Source organism: Planococcus citri, chromosome 5 (assembly GCF_950023065.1).
Source record: "Planococcus citri chromosome 5, ihPlaCitr1.1, whole genome shotgun sequence".
Taxonomy (NCBI): domain Eukaryota; kingdom Metazoa; phylum Arthropoda; class Insecta; order Hemiptera; family Pseudococcidae; genus Planococcus; species Planococcus citri.
This window is the reverse complement of record NC_088681.1, coordinates 34,095,361-34,113,605: the sequence shown is the minus strand read 5'-3', so window position 1 is coordinate 34,113,605 and position 18,245 is coordinate 34,095,361. Positions and strand designations below refer to the sequence as shown.

At 34.0% G+C, this 18,245-nt stretch overlaps 1 protein-coding gene across 9 annotated transcripts in view; it reads right to left on the bottom strand.

Annotated features, from left to right (window-relative positions):
* LOC135846510 (ras-specific guanine nucleotide-releasing factor 2-like) overlaps nucleotides 1-18,245 on the bottom strand; it is a 131,857-nt gene that overhangs the window by 69,496 nt on the left and 44,116 nt on the right. For all 9 annotated transcript variants that reach the window (XM_065365629.1, XM_065365635.1, XM_065365632.1 and 6 more), the window contains exon 3: nucleotides 4,614-4,742. In XM_065365629.1, the coding sequence (XP_065221701.1) occupies nucleotides 4,614-4,742 (129 nt within the window). The remainder of the gene's footprint in view (nucleotides 1-4,613; nucleotides 4,743-18,245) is intronic.

Sequence of the window (18,245 nt, the reverse complement as noted above, 5' to 3'; positions counted from 1 at the left end):
CGGTAGTTCATTTTGAATTGAAAACTACGCATGTGGAATTATAATTCCTTACGAAGAAAACCTTTTGAACTGACAATGGCATGGCACTTTCTGTTTTGAATGAAACCACGCTAGATCAAAAGAGCATGTCCTAAAACCATCATAACCAAAATTTCTGGTGCTTAAGTTCATTTTTAGTGAATTATTGAAAACTTTAAAAATTCAAAAAAGCTGTTTTAAGGGTAATTTTTAAACTTTTTCATGAAATAAAAATTTTCACGAGCAAAGTGAACCAATTTGAATAATTTCTTCAATTCAACTCTCACACATTAGCAACTACTAGTTTTGAGTCATTCTGTAGCCTCCAGCAATTTTTCAATTTTTCCCAGGAATTTCAAATCACTCTATAGAAAGACCAAATTGAACTTCAGCACTTATAATTTGGTCAGTGCTTATTTAGTACCTACTCGATCATTTTAGGAGGTTACCTCAAAATTTCAGGAGTGTCAGAAAAGTCATACTTCTTTAAAATTTTTATTTATTTACTGGAATCTGAATATTTGATCAGGCACAATTGAAGTGCAGGAACTTATAAAAACAGTCGGAAGGATACCACATAAGTACCTACTGACCAATGTTATAGGTTCTAAAGTTCATTTTTGGACCCTTCAGAGCGATTCGAGATTTCTGGAGAACTCGTTGAAGGCTCAAAAAAGATCAAATTGAGACTCTTTTCGAGTCGGGTATCGTGTAGACACTCGGTTGAAAAAACCTTTTGTTATACACTTTCTTTGAAAATTTGATTTTTTTCAGTTTTTTGTCTGGAAAGAATTGGTCATAAATTCACTTCTGAACTGGAATTCTTGGAATCTCGCGGTAACCCCTTAAAACAGTCGAAAAAGTGGTCAAAAAGCATCAACCAAAGTTAAAGGTCCTAAAGTTCATTTTTGACCTTTCCAGAGTAATTTGAATTTTCTGGAGAAAATCGAAAAATCGCTGGAGGCTTCAGAACAGCCCAAAATTAGCAGGTTTTAATGTGTGGTTGTTGAATTGAAGAATTTTTTTTTTCTTAAAGGGATATTCTTAAGGAACATTTCTAGCCACTGTCCTCAAAAAAAAGTGGCCCTACTTACAAAATGGCGGCCATTTTGATTGACAGGTCAGCCGAAATCACAGATTTTGTGTTCCAACATAGGACTTGCACGAAATTTTTTAAACCGGACAAAGGTAGATCGAAAGAGTAGGCAAAAATTCTTCATCTGTCAAAAATTCTAGTACTAAAGTGCCTTTTTCGATTTTTTGTGAGTTTTTGAAAATCAAATTTAGGCCAAAATATGAAGGAAAAAATCAAAATTTTACCAAATTGATCTAGAAAGCTGAAATTTGGAATATACCTTATTTTTGACCTGCCAAATGTTTCAAACCGTTTTGAGTAGTTCTTGAGCCTCCAGCAGATTTTTGAAACTTGAAATTTCCACAAAATGTCATCAAATGGAGTTGGAAAGCCGAAATTTATTCTGCAAACGAATTTCAATAAGCTACGAAGCACTGTAGGTGAATTTCAAGTCATTTTGGAGACTCCAGCAGACTTTTGAAAATTCCTGGAGCCTCCAGAAAATTTTTGAAACTTCAAACTTTTACAAAATTTTATGAAATGGAGATGGAAAGCTGAAATTAACTCTACACTTCAATTTTAACACCCTCTCAAGACGACTTCAGGTGGATTCAAGTCATTTTGGAGCCTTCAGCGACTTTTTGAAAATTCCTGGAGTCTCCAGCAGATTTTTAAAACTCATGAATTTCCACGAAATGTTATCAAATGCCGTTGAAAGGTCGAACTTCATTCTGAAAACTAATTTCGATACGCCATGAAGTCGGCTTCTATCGTCTTTTTAGAAAGTAGGTACTTACTGAAGCTTCCGGTAGATTTTCGAAACTTCAAATTTCTACAAAATTTCATGAAATGGAGTCCCTTGGAAAGCTGAAATATACTCTGCACAGAACATGCTAAAGTTAATTCGGACAGATTTTGTAGCATTTTTTAAAAAACTGAAGTTTCGAAAAACATGCAGGAGGCTCCAAAATGGATTGAAAGGCTCTATACCAGTTGCGCTTTTTCCCCTATTTTTTCGATTTTTTTTTGGTCAGTTGCGCTTTTCAGTAGAAGCATTAATTCTTACCCACTTGCGCTTTTCTGTTGTTTAAAATTCCGAATGTGTTCCCAAAATTGAAAGAATTGAAAGATACAAACTGATGAACGAACGAACGAATTATTTTTATTACGTACCTAACATACCTAAACAATCGAAGAGCTGTGTTTTTGTGGCTCTTGTTTTTTCCTCATTCCTGAACATTCGTTCGTTCATGCGCTTTTTTTTTTTTTATATATACTCTCGTAGGTACTGTCTACATACACGGTAATGGTAATCCTCCGTCTGAACTCACCAATGGGAGTATTTTTTTATATATATACTCTCGTAGGTACTGTCTACATACACGGTAATGGTAATCCTCCGTCTGAACTCACCAAGGGGAGTAATGCCGATTAAATGAAATATAAAATTATAAACGCTAAATACACACATTATCCGACAAACAATCATGAAAAAAAAATCGTTTTGGAAAAAACTGGCCAAAATAAAAAATTGAAAAAATTTTCTGCAGGAGGTCTCAATCGATCTGCATACCTTCCGCACAGTACCTAATCCAATATCAACGCCATAAAAGAACGACTTTGCACAAACATACTCGTACTAGCAAAATTTCCAAACTTTGAGAACCCCTGAAACTGGTTTTTAAGAAGCGCAAGTGGTATTTAAAAAATTAGGCTTGGAAAAGCGCAACTGGTCAAAAAAAATTGAAGGAAAAGCGCAAGTGGAAATCACCGGATTGAAACTGCCTGAAATCCGTTTCGGAATAAGCCAAAAACAGGGTTTATAACATGTTTTTTCGATCAAGCTTGGTTTCGTTCAAACTGAGAGATGTGAAATGGGCAATTACTTGAAAAATATGTAATAGTGGTGATTATTTATGGTATGTATTTACAGTTATCGAGACCAGATTCGAATTCAGCATTGATCTCTTTTAAAATGCACTATCTTTCACGGTAACTTACAAGTTTACAAGAGATAGGCACTAGACTACTCACTGAACATTTTCAAATTTATCAACGTCTATTTTCCACAGCTCACCTTATCAAAATATTCTTATAAATAATACCATTCTGAGGAAATTCCAGCTGGAGGGAAACAAATTTTTCCGATGACTTTACAACAGAAATTCTGCGTTCTTTCGAAGAGACGTGAGAAAGGTTTGACACACCTCTTTCCAATTATGAGAGCATTTTTTTAATCGGAGCCGAAAGGTTCACACGGTTACCCTATCAAGTTTGTATGTATGATTTGAGTACCCAACACGTGGGTGTGATGCCTTCGAGAATAAAATTCGCACGTTGGGACTTTAACGCTAAAATAATTTCAAAAACACCCGAAACGATTCTATAAACCAATTTCAATTGAAAAACAAATTGATCCAATTCATGATACCTACGTTTTTTGAATGAACAATAAAATCGCGCATCAGAAAGTTTTTCAAAGTAGGTTTTAAAATGAGTAGCGCGTAGGTAGGCGACATTTACATTATCCACGAACCATATAGGTATGTTCCCTACTTGAGCTTTCCACGTTTTTTAAAAGATGAATGTGACATTAATAATAGGTACGCTGGTTTCAATGTAATTATTAGAAAAATTACGTGACTCGATAAGATAAAATTTTAGAAAGTAGGTATTGGGTTTTTCAGTTTATGGTTGTAAAGTAATAAGTACCTATTTAGTTCTTATCTCATCATTAGGTACAAGTACATATCTCTGTACTCCTATAAGTGATTTTTTTTACCTCGTGAACAATAGTTTATCTTTTCGATTCATATTAAACTCGATGGTGAAGATAATTTACAAGAGGAAAGAAACGAAAAAAAATTCGCCTCCATACTTGGTGTCAAGATTTAGATTTACTAATAAAGCAAGAATGTTCAAGAAGAAAAGAAACATTAGTGAGATGGAAGGTTTCGATAACTTTATTAGTTTTCGGTAACGTAAAAAAATTGTTACGGTTTTCATTGGAATTTAACGTAATTTGAAAAAGCGAAGTAATACTGTAGCCTTTCTTTACACTGATCACCTCTAGGATATTATATTAGATTTTCTTATAAAGATTGGCGCTTATTGTGGAGCTCGAAGTAGGCCAATATATACCTCGAAAATGTTTTCGAATACAAAAGAAACGAATTAAACAAAAGAAAGAAACATTCTGCGATCAATTTTTCTACGTAATGCAAAAGTAAATGAAAATGAATCTACAAATAATATGTGTACGGCTCAAATCGATATCGATAATGAAATTGAAAAAATTTCGTAGACCATACTCGATATTAAGAATACGTATTATAGAAATAGACACTGTCTAGCTTTTTTCCTCCTTTATGTTTTCAACGGAGGTATGTAGGTATACATACGTATGTACTTTCAATATGCCAACTTCCATAATAGAAATACCTACAGGAATAATCTCCATAATATTCCCTTGACCTAGGTAGGAATACTAGGTGAGTAATTTTTTGAAATTGAAAATTACCTGTTTATCGTGCAAGTCCTTTTTGGTACAACCAGTAGTGGTAATGATTCTCTCGCAATAACATCCTTCCAAAAATACAACTCCAGACGGTCGATTACAAGCTTCCGAATCGTAATAAAACAGCAAATTCTGAAATGAAAACAAATAAACATAAAGGTACCTACAAAAACACAATAAAACATAATTTACCTACCTAGGGTATAATACATAAGAAAAAGTACACTTAGTTAAAATGAAATGGCTACGTTAAAGTTCAAATTAAATTTTTTCATCGTGAAAAATATCCACCTCGGAAGGTTATTGCACGTGGAACTCTATCATTGTTTTTATCTTGTATTAAGACTGTTTTAAAAATTAAAAAGTCTCGTTTCTTTAATTATTAATCAGCTTCGGGTTTTCATTTTTACCTTCATAATTACATGCTCGTATTTCCTTTACCCTGTAGGAATATATTTGTAATGAGTTTCTGTTCGAGCTTTAATGAACCTTGTTTCGCAGCAGGTCGTAATGATTTTTAATTTTTAATTATACTTTACTCGACGCGAGGCTTTCTTGATATTGGAACTTCTTAGGTTAGCTACATGTATTGGACGGGACGTTTGCAAATTCCCGGGTATTAATGTGCTGATAATACTTATACTAACTTAAGTATACATTAAATCCCTTTTATTTTTGTTCTTCTCTCGATGTTAAATGAAAAAAGAAAATTACTCGTGCGTTTAAAAATACATTCTTTCGTAAAATATCACTCGAATATAACCGTAAACTTTGCTTACACTTTAGAGTAGGTAAAAGACTTTCAAAATAAACCTTGCGAGTGAAATTTTTTTACCAATTGTTTTATTCGCAGTTCTCCGCCTTACGTAGCTACATTTTAGTGATAGCGACTCAAACTACTCAATGGTAAGTATAATCCCACGAGTCAGCTAAAAATAGAACACCTTAAATTTTTCTTCTTCTTTTTTTTCATAAATAAGTATGACTTTTTACGAGGCACGTTCAATAAGTAAACAGAGAAACTCGGATAAAAAATTTAAAAATACACTTTTTTAGAGAAAAACTTGACAGCATTTTCTCGACACAATCTTCGTTCTCGTATAGTTACATTTTAGCCATTTTTCTGCAAGTTTTCTTACTTCACGGAGAAAGAATGTTTTGAGATATTTCACCGATATTTTTGATCAATGATAACAGAAGTTACCCATTTTTACTTCATCATAAGTAATTACCCACCAAGAAAATTCAAGGTGCGAGAGAGCTGGGCGTTCAAAAGGTGGAGAGGATTCCAAATGTTGAATGAGTGTTCGAGTGGTGATATCAAATTGGATATTTCAGTGTGGATTTTTATTGAATCTTGTTTTGGAATCCTGATTTCCTTTTTGTGCCGATTTCAGACAATTTTGGGTTCCAGTTCTCTCATGATTTGACTTCAACTGATAAATTTTTGATTTTTTAGTTCTCCTTTACCTACTTCCTAATGCTTTCACCACATACCTACTCTGCTCCATCACTAACCTTCAGATTTTGTTCTTTTTTTGTGACTGTAAAAAGTGAATTTTTGAAAATTATTAACCAAAACCAAACCAAAATTTGTATTAGTTTCGGTCTCAGACAATTACTGAGTAACTATTCGTTTGGATTCGTAATTACGGAGTTACAGCTCATTTTCACCGAGAAATTTCATTTTGGGTTGGAAAAACAAGTCCAGTGTTGAGTTGTTCACTAGAGTCTAGAAAGCTAAATTCGTGCTTTTTTCGTGCCTGCCTTTTTCGTTCTTCCAAAAAATGAAATTTTGTACCGCGTCAATGTCGTCAAATATACCTACTATACACCCATAGCTAGCCCCCCCCCCAATAAAGTCTTAAAAGTGTTCCTTGATTTTTAAAATAAGTAGGTAGGTATTCTAAATAAACGATTTTTTTGATATTTTTCTCCATGAAGGTACATATGTAAGATTCAGAGAGGTAATCAGGATTTCACCAAGAAGAGGACAAAACCAGATTTTTAGGAATGAAAAATCAACATTTGGGCAATTTTCTGGAAATTCTCCATAATGTATAAGGGAAAACTTTAATTGAACGACAGAATAAATGAATTGCACGACAGGACAACCCCACGACAACATAATGGTTTTTGAACGACTGGCGACTTAACGACTGTTTTGGTTGTTAGAACGACAACATTGAACGACAGACCTTGGTCAACAAACATGAAAAATTCACGTCACGAAAAAGGGAATGCCCGACGAATGTTCGTTTCAATTTATCTCATCTCATATCTTATCATTTCCATTTCATTCATGTCTTTATTTGAATGATTTGCAAAGTATCTATGTAGTAGGTACCAGAGTCCTGCACAGTATACCTAGTTGAATTAACTAGTTAGTCGTGGGAGCGGTACCACTATTTCATTTGGAAAAAAAAATTACTTAATAAATAGATTTTGCCAGACTGTAAGAATTGTTATCTATTTTATTTTATTTTTGAAATCGATGAAACCCAACAAAAAATTGCAACCAAATGATTTCAACTAGATGTAGAAAAATGTCAAATTTTTGGTCAATGACCAACCCCTTACATCCATATTCTCAACTTTTGTCACACCCAAAATTGGGTGGGGAGATGCCCATGTGCCCAAAGTAAGCTTTTTAATGAATTGTTGCATTTTTTACAGTTTTTTAAGGTTCACGTGCAAAATTCAAGTTTTTGAAGATAACCCCTCTTGGAGATAAAATTGAGAAAATTTCCAAAAATAGTACATACTACATACGTGCTCATCTAAACATATTTTTAGAAGGGAAACAATTTTGTGTGCTCAAATTAGGTTTGGGATACGGCGGCTTTAGTTTTTCTTTTGTCAATAAGTATCTCTCCCCCTGGGGGGGGGGGGGGTGCAAAAATTTTCGAAAATATTCATGTAGATAGACTCACGCTTTCTGTACATATTTTCGGTGAAATCAAAATTTTAATTTCATAATTTGTCGTTTCTTTAGCAAATCAGTCTGTGTATTTTATTTAATTCGTCGGGCATACGCCGGCGTGCACTTTTAATTTTTCTGTCGTGCAATGGATGACAACACTTTCTGTCGTTCAATACCAGGTTTTCAGGCGTTCACATCTGTCGTGCAAAATCCCTTTTTCTCGTCGTGCCGATAAATGGCACCCAATGTATAATTCGCCATCGTCGTAGTTGTACTCCTTTACAGGAGATAGCGTATATTTCCATCTATGTATATTAGCCAGTTTCTAGCGTATCTGATAGTTTCTTTCAGGGTCTTACAGGGAGAGTTGGTCAGTGAGTTTGTTGTTAACAGCTCCAATCGTTTCCTCCCTCTTGTCGTTCTTCCTTGGATTTTCCCCTGTACCGCTAGCATGAAAATACCATTGTCTCGTATTTTATGCGCTAAATACTTCTGCTTTCCGTTCTTGATATTATTTCGCCTTGTTTTGACTCCACATGTTCTTAGCACCCTATCCGGCTGTCTCGGCGGATGAGGATCAGCCTGACAGAGACTTAGGGCCATTGCTAAATTGATGTCCATATAATTCTAGGGAAATGTAATGGTGATGGTTTCCCGTTGCCTTCCACCATGATTTTCTGTTGGGGTTTATTCCCTTAGCCAAATTTGGCAGTTTTTGGGTGCTGGTACTTGCCTTCTCACTCTGAAGCTCTGCACTTCCTAGGGGCTGGAATGAGTGAGTTGTTGGCGTTCTGCAGCTGTTATGCATTCTTGTTCGTAATCCGTATTTATGTAGAGGATTGGGCCTTCAGCTTGCCACCCTGCCTGTTGTTCCATCAACTGGAGAATTCTGCTTTAGCCATGTTTATCAATTCTGAGTCCATCAAACAGCAACATGTTACCAACCTGCACGATAAGGATGCACAGAATACCCCTTATGTTGTCTTCGCCTTCTCATCTGCCCTCTGGGACTGGCTCCTCTTGATGATCCGAGCTACTACCTAGAGACTACCTCTAGCAACAACAACCTGTACTCTCGTGGGTCAATGTATAAATTCCAGGAAAATGAAGGCAGAATTACTGCTCAATATGAAGCGAGAGAAAATTTTTTGGAAAAATTGGTTCAAAAAATGAAAAAACGTCCATTTTTGAATGTTTTACATTAGATTTTCAAATCGCTATCATCATCAAATTCAATCCCCCTTCTCCTGCTCTTCACATCATTCTATTCAGAAGAAGAGAACTGTCAAAAAAAATTCAAGCAACCTCTAACAAGGTTTGTACAGTTCATTGAAATCCTGAGTCAACACGTTTTTGTGATTTCCGGACTACTTTTTTGAATTAAGAAAATTGGATTCAACGACCTGCAAAATACTATCTCGTAGAAATTTGAAGAAAAAAAACCAAGTGGTCCAAGTACAGATGTGCAGTCTGAAAAGTGAAAAGTACTTTTCTTTCATGAAAAGAAAAGTTCCCACTTTTCAGTTTTCTCTAAAAAAAAAAAAAAAAAAAAAAAAAAGCGAGTGACCAATCAATTTACTCATCAGAGAACACTGACCTCATTGATGAAATCAAATATCAAGTTTCACTCTCTCCACACCTTCACCTTCACAATTCAGGATCCATATATGGGCGCTGAATTGCATTCTGATATTTTTCACCACATTTTTTTCAAAACAGAAAAACTCAAAAATGTTACAGGCTCTAGCTCAAAACTACCTTTTTTTGATCAAGTAGGTGAAAAAATATAATTTTGTTTTTTTGTGTATTTTAGATAAGCAAAAAAATACATCAATTTGAAGCTTTTACAGAGAACTTAAAAATAAGACGCGCACGATTTACTTTTCACACTTTTCACAACTTTTTACACTTTTAAATAGACTTTTCACTTTTCATTTCACTAAAATTACTTTTCTGAAAAGTGCATCATCTTTAGGTCCAAGCAAAACGAGGACAAAAGAAAACTTATATGATTTGAAAATGATTCCTCTGTGTTTTCTTGAAACATTGGGGCAAAGAAATTGAGAAATCCAGAAATTCACAATCCAGAAATTCACAATTTTAGATGAATTGCATTTTTTTTTTACAACTTTAGCAAATTGATAACTGTTGAATTTGCAAATAAATTTTGAATTTCAAAGATTGATAGCGAAAGTAGTGAAAAATTTGCACAATTATTCACTTAAAATCGCGAATGTTCTCATATTTTTCTCACATTTTGTGCCATTATAAAAAATGAAAATTTAATTCTTAAGAAAGCATCGTATAACAAACCGATTTAAATTCCATTCTCAGCGAAACGTATGTAGTATACTAAGTACATACATAAATTGTTACTTAATTGCATAATTTTTCCTCGTACGTACACTGGTTGAAAAATAATTCTACAAAACATTATTTTTGACGTGAGAATATTTTTTTTACGCTTGAATTTTTCAGATTTAAAGAATGTAATTTTCTAAAAAATTTAATTAGGAAAAAAAGAGAGAAGTAGGTCGATCTAAGCGATGGCAAATGCTTTTGAAAATTTATAATTCAAGAAGTTCAGAACAGCGAAAATTGCATACAAATTGAAAACAACTGCAATTTTGATAATGACGCCAATTTTTTTTAGAAATTTTCGTGCTTTCTGAAGAAATTTTCTATATTATATTCGCGTTTTCGAGCTACCTAGGTCAAATTCTCACTTTTTTCGTGCCAGTAGACATTCAGGAATCGTAATAGAAAGCAAGATTTACATAGACTGGTGCACCTGGGTATTCCAACGTAAAATATAACAACTGTTTCGCAGAACACTCGGTATATAAAATATGCTACAAGTATAAAATACTTAATCCGATACGATAAAAAAAAAAAAAAAACTTTGAAACAGATATGAAGCATTTCAGAAAAGATTGGCTTTTATCGAGACGAATTTCAGTTCATCGTCGTCATCATCGCGTTACCGACGATTTGTGTCGTAAGATACGGACTTCAATAATTCGAGTATATCATAGAAAATCAAATACTGCCTCAAAGACCTATATATCAAGGCAACCGACGCTAAACAGGAAATTGCTATAAAATAAATCAAAACCGTTACCCGAGAAAGAAAACACGTTAATAAATTACTCGTCATTTGATATTTAACAGCGTCAAACGAAGCAGCTCCCAGCGTAATTAAAAACCGCCTCGCTTCGCACCGGGCTCAGCCAAATTTCTCGAAACAAAAACATCCCTTTGAACTTACCTAACATTCGGAAATTCTAGTCATAATTTCGCGACGACACCCCCTCCCCCCTCTCTACCATCCCTGCACCGTATGCCAGCCCCGACCATGTTTCGTTTTATATGTGCGTAAAAATTCCCGAAATTTATCCAAAAGTAAATAATCGTTTCCTTTATACGGGTGTAATTCGTGTAAATATTACCGTGTATATAAAAGTACAAGTATAGTAGAGCTTCGCGCAGTGGAATATACAGATAAGTACAATATGAAAAACTACACAAAATGAATCAATATCTCGTTTATTTTCGACACAATGAAATGAATCTTTGGAATTTCTTAATTTCGGAGCAACGTTTTTCGTCGATACGTAAGTATAGTATAATTATAGACGCGAATACGAAACAAGAAAATTTTCAACTTCGTGACTTGACGAGCTCTCTCGTCGTCTTATTCCCTGCGACCGCAATTAGTTTTCTTTTTGGTGAAAATTTTTCTAATCAAATTAAAAAGTAACAAGGATTACGCTTTTCAAAATACAATTTTCATCGTGTAAATTCGACGGCTGAAATTCTCTAGAGCCAGATTAAACTAAACCATTGAATTTTTAACTAAAAGGATCAAAAGTTGTGAAAAAAATAGCTCCTTTTTCGCTCGAATAAATTTTTATGAATAGGCTTATATTCGCGTGCAGAAAATTTCCAACTTTATACAAATCGCTATTCGCTTTTATCTCAAATTTCATCAAACGGAGCAAATTATTTTGTAAATTGTATTTTACTCGCGATTTATATGTATATTTTTTTTTTGCGACTCGAACAATTACGTAGGTACTCGTGCAATCGAGCCATAAAATCATACCAGCCAATTAATTGCTGTGAAATTTCCGAATTGAAACGCAATATTTTGCAATACCAAGTAGGATATTTTATATCACAGTTTTCAACATCTTGTCATTTACATATTCGATAAGTTAGTAGGCATCAATAATTTCTTTCATAATATATTATCTCGAGTTCATCGACATCTTTCTTATCAATCTCAACTTTCAATAAAAATAATCTAGTTTTTCAACAAAGAAAAAAAGAAAACCTTACCTACTTGTACAAAATAAAATTGTTTACTTTAAAATGGATTGAGATGTCATAGAGATGAATTCTTATTTCAACAGAAACTTCGCAAACCGATGAATAAATTAATATTTTCACGTAATAAAAAACAAGAACTTTTTTTTTATTATTTTAGCATGCGAAAAGTTGACAAACACGATAGGCGTTACGACCAAAAAAAAAAAAAAAAAAAAAAAATGGAATTAATAAATCTTGAAAATTAATGAACTGACATTCGAATACAGTACGTTCTAAAAGTCTCACAACCTCTACTTTCAATTTTTCACTATACAAGATAGTAAAATACTCGTATTTTAAATTGTTTTGGATTTCTTAATGACAAACTTTCTAAAACTTGGTAGAAGGGGAGGGTTAGGCTCGAAAATTTTGAACGCATTCATAAACTTAAGTCACAAACTGTATTTTTTCGAAGATAAAAAACAAATCCAGATGTTCTGTTCAAACACACGTACAACATTAAAGTAGTTCTTCTAATGAATCAATAATTTTAGAAACGAGTTCAATGGTTCACTTCTCTACCAGTTCTTTAACCTCAATTTCACAAGAATGGCTGAATTTTCCCAACTTGAGACGTATTTTTCAAAATATCCCAACCTTGGCGAAATTCTAGGAGGCAAAGGCCATTCCTCTCATTCCGGAAGACGGATATGAAATTTTCAATTATCTTTCCCCCAGCTCATAAAACATTTAAAACCATGATAACAATAATTCGTTATCATCACTCGACAGAAAAATTTGAACGTTTCGATTAGGCTTTTCAGGACACACGGTATATTGATTGAATTTTTGAATTTGCGAGTATTTTTTACCATCGACATCGCATCGTGTAATATATGCTCGGATGCTCGGGTCATCGTATTTTTTATTTAAATTTCCACCAAATGATCTGTTTAATAGGATAGTACGTTGAGAGAAAAAAAACTTCTCATGTGCACATACATATACGATTTAGGGGGGAAAAAATCAACGTATTCGTACGTAACGTACAAACGCGAGAAAACCCACCAGGGAATTGAATTTGATCCTTTTGAAATAACGACGCGGAATTTTCATTGCTATCGTCAATATAGCGTAGTAAATTATTCGTCGTTTAGCTAATTGGCATGTTCGGTGAATTAGGGGATAATTTTCATGCTCGTGGAGGTCGAAACGTGTAGGGATAGCGAGCAAATTCATATTAGTGGGATTAAAGACGCTGAAATTCGAAAATTTGACAAATTAGTCTGGTTTCAAGAATGTTGTATGTATATAAACTGAACCCTAGATATTGGAAAATTTTATCACGCGATGTGTGGCTTGAAATAAACTCTTTATTCTTTTCAGAATGAAATGAACGTTGATAAAGATGAATTTTATTGCAAGATAGGCTTACTGAGTTGGAAAAATAGTGCGATAAAAGTTATAATTGTAAAGAAGAATGAAAATATGGATCATGCTGCAAATTTTTTTGTCTGGATAGCAGATTGAAAAGAACTGTTACTTGAAAATTGAGGAAGTACATTCGAAAAAATTTACTCGTGTCTTAAGATGCATAAATATCAAAAAGAAGTCACCTTTCAAAAAGACTTGTTCTCAATCATTTTAAAATCCACAAGAATTCAATTTTAAAAAATATCGTTAAAAAAAATATTGGCCAAGGAAAGGTATCCACCCATGTTCAAATTTTTAGAAACAGCCTCGAGTGTGGGTAACCACATGGTGTCCTTGAAAAAGGTTTACGTAAGTATTTTACTGACTACTCTTCAATTTTTAAGGCAGAATCGATAAATTTTTTGTCATACTGACAATCAGTATACTTAATACGTACTTATCTAAATTAAAAATTTATGACAGATATCCTACTAGACACCCCGTATAGAAAAGTACCCAATAATAAAGCTTAAATCATAAATAATAAGACTTGAACAACGTACACATTTTTTTTAACAAACAAAAGAAAAGGAATCTTGACCAATTATACGAGCATTTATTGCTATCAACGCTAAATAAGAGACCTTTTTTCCATGATTGCACATCTGATCTAATAGTTATTTCAAAATACATATAGTAGAAAATTATAAAATTTACACCATTCTCGTGGGACTCTCACAATTCGCAACAAATTACAACAGACGAGTCAATATACGTTAATTAAAACTTGATTTTTTTTTGGCAATTTTCAATCATAGTTTCGAGTTAAACTACAAGACATAATTTAAGCGAGCGAATTCGTCGTATACGCTATTTATAAAATTGACATTCTGTCTGTTCATAAACTCGAGACGAGATTTTCAAACAACGCTGTCTCGTTTGTGAGCTTTTTAAATAAGCTGGAAAGAAATTAAAAATTTAATCTCATCATGCTACGTGAATTGAACAAACGCGACTTTTCGATGTCTTGTGATTTAAAACAATACGATTTCGCGATGACGATTTTTCGAGAGTATGCTTTCGCGAGAGTAGATGACGAATCAACGAATCGAATTAAACGTTTATTTGTTTTCGCTCTGGCAAGTTACAAATAGAACATACAGTGTGACAAGAAAATTTTCACTGGCACCGATATTATTCGAAAGGTTTTGACTTATTTTATGATGAGTACTTTCAGTGAGGGAGCAAAAATTTTCATAAAATAAACGAGGTGTCTGCAAAATTACTAAAAATATTGTGTTTTTCCCCAAGAAATCTACATTTTGCTCGTGACTTGATGACATCAACAAGATACGTAAAAAATTAATTGATTCTGGGAACTGGTTTAAATCGGTTTAGCAGTGATTGCCAATCCGTCTGGCAATTTTTTGAATAATTGGAATGAAAAGTCTCATTAATCAGGGATCGTACCTTCGTACGAAACGATTTTCTCAACAAAAAAAAAGTGATTTCACTACCCAAAATTCCTTATAATTATTTTTTCACTGTTTTCATATTCCAAGTTTTCGCTCCTCCAGTTCGACGAATCATCTAATAGGTAATAATTTTCTCGTTTAAAAATCCACACAAAATTAACGTAAGATCTCATTTCAAAATTGTGAGAAAAATTCTTTCGAAATAAGAAATATAAAAATCCCTCGATTTTTAGCTGCCCAACTTCATATTCACGCCTTCTGAAGCAAATTCAAAATTCTGAAGAAATTGAAAATCGCGCTGGAGGCTCCAGAATGACTGGAAAAGGCAAAATTCGCCCTCGAGGGGTTAGTTCTAGACAAAATACAGTGATTCGTGCAAATTTCGAAAATTTCCTCGCAAACGGAAAACTTACGATTTTTTGGATATTTTTAGATATGAAGAAAGCTGGTCAAAAAACCACTCTTGAGATGTCAGTCCCAAAATCGGCTCAAATGTGGATAAACTCGTTAAACAGACTGCGTTTAACACACAACTCGATCTTTGGCTACCTGACTTCATATTCACGCCTTCTGGAGCATATTCAGAATTCTGGAGAAATAGAAAAATCGCGCTGGAGGCGCTAGAATGGCTGGAAACGATGAAATTTGGATTTGGCGAATTAATATCAGTTTTAGGCTTTATTTTGATCATTTTTACTGATCAAGTACGTATGTACTTTTTTTTTTAAAAAAAAGCATAAATCACCAAAAACAGTCAATTTTGATCTTTCAAACGTTCGCCAAAAATCGAAAAACCAAGTTGGGCAGCTGAAGATTTGGTTTTGGGTGTTTTAGACCATGCTCTTTCCAAAAATTGCAGTCCCGTTCAAATCGGAGGGTGACACCTCAAGAGGTTCCCGTGAGAAGAATGGACGACTGAGTAAGCGAGAAGGCTCCTTATAATAAAAAAATACCTTATTTTTGAGGTAACCATTTGAGAAAAATTCTCCAAAACCAATCTCTTGGGATAATTGGCCTATGTCTGGAAGCCAAGGAACCAAAATAATTCCATTTCATAATTTTCAACCCCTGTGGACACTAGCGTTAAATTTTTTGCGATGACATTGAACGTTGAAAACTGCTCGTGCATATTTAGGAACAAAGTTCAAGAGCAGTCCATTCACCTCGTCGCTTATCAAAAGAGATCAAGACTTTTGCGACACGCTGTACATAAACATACACATAACATACGATATGAGTTCGTTGCTTTAGTACCTAATTAATTTAGCAACGTAATCGATAAAATTAAATTAAAATTCGAGCAAACCGTTTCGCCTTAGAGAATGCGTTGCGTTGATTTGATTGCATGTGGAATTTTGACCAGCAGTACAAAAAGCTACGATACGAGTGCGAGTACGTACTATATACGTAGACGTATATGTGAAACATTTATTTTTCTATAAAGGGTTTAAATTAGTTTTTGTAACGCAACGTTTACTTTATGTTGGGTCATTTTGCTGGGTAATTAATTTAAGATGGTTTTTGCGGTATCTGCACGAGAGATTAGGTTGCTTGTTGATGTAAATTGCATTACGGTAATTTATTTTTTTCCATCCGCCTAATGATGATGGAATAAAGCGGAAACCAAATGGCAAAAAGTTGACCTGTTTCGTCGTACAAATTAATTATTTAAAAGGTGTCAGAATTTCGACTGAAGCGTCAAATGTACAGGACTACGTTAAAATGTGGTTTATGATTACCACGACACGAAACAGGGTGACTCTACAAGTTTTATTTTATTTACGTATTCTGTTCGATCCCGTGTAAAATTTCTCTTACGTTTCCACTTGATAAAAAATTACCTTTTAATATTGCGGTTCTTACGTGGTTTTATGGTTCTGGAAAAAATTCAAAAAATGATCCCTCGATTATCATGTTTGAATACGAGTTGAAAAAAAAAAAGAAGGCCAACATAAATAAAAGTACATTACACTAACAAACCTGGCCACGAATGCATAATTTTCGAGTCAAACTATACGCATGTTATATGACACATATCAAACAGCAAAAGTGTTCTAACGGCGGCGCTGACCACTTCTTTGTTAAGTTTTATACATTCGAGAGAGTAAATAGAAAGTTACCAAGTTATGACAGTTTTTCTGGGCCACATTTAAGGAAAGTTGAAAGTTCAAAAATTGACGACCCCCGCAATCATTTCAAGTTAGTTTTAACGCGGCGAAGTTAATGGTTGAAGTGAAATTCTCTAAAGGGACATGCAACTACAAAATATCATCTCAGGTAATTTCATTTGTTTTGAAGTATGCAAAGTTCGTGAGAGAATACGTCTAAATTTACCCAACACAGGAATGCGCAGCTATGTTATCACTATCGCAACTTTGGTGAATAATAAATACACGCGGTTTTGGTCATGCAAAATATTCTTAATTATGAAGCAGCGCAACCGAATAAATGTAAATATACATAGGTGCTTTTGTATACAACTATTGTTTTGCATGCATGACTTTGTATATGTACATCACATACAGCAGCTCTGTAAATGTTCCCGATTGGCTCGAACAGAATATTCATTGTGTATTATGCATCCAGGTAAGTTGATATTTTATTATGATATGAATATGACGTAGTTTTCAGACATACTTGTAGTTTCCATTTCCGGTCACCTTTTCGGGACCTGAAGTGTAGCGCGATTAAGTTATATCATACAATTTTCACTTAAATGGCCCTTTTAAATACTACAAGTCGTATTATGCATTTGATTCTGATAATGGTGACAAGTCTAATCTTTTAAAACAAAAACAGACGCTTTCTATCATTTTCACAAAAAAAAAAGTTGCACAATATTGAAGCTGTTTTCCGCAACAGGCGAGCTCGCGTCAGATAGGCGGCCACCTGAAGTGATGAAATTGAAGAGTGACAGAATTTTGTGAAAAAATATCGTTTTTTCCCCCTTCAAAATTAGGCCACGTGGTCTGGAGGGGGAACTGAAACGCCTAATCCAAAAAATAGATCAAAAAAAAGTCGTAAAAGTCGATTTTTAAAATCAAAAACGTATGAAAATGTATTAAAATCTGTTACTGAGGACATTCCATGGTCATTCACAACTTGATAAGGGAGGAGGAGCATTGCAATTGAGGGAGATTCTTATTTTAGATATCAGATCATTAGTCATTACAGGTTAAAAGAAAACGAGTAATTAATTTATTTCCCCACCTGTTTATTTTTTAAAATCCCTCTCCTCAGATCTTGAACAAAGAATTGCTTTTCAAAAATATACCTTCACCAGGGCCCCGAATTTAACCACTTGAACCTATTTATTCGGAATTTGGATGGATTTTTCCAACAATAAAAATTCCGAAGTTGAAGAACGATGGATGAGGTTTTCACTCGGTCATTTATCAAAATTTTCAACTCATATGCTACCATAAGCAGAGCTTCGACTATGGAAGTTCAATTTGAAACTTTTAAACATCAATAATTATCAATATTAGATCAATAATCTATTCTCTTTGAAAC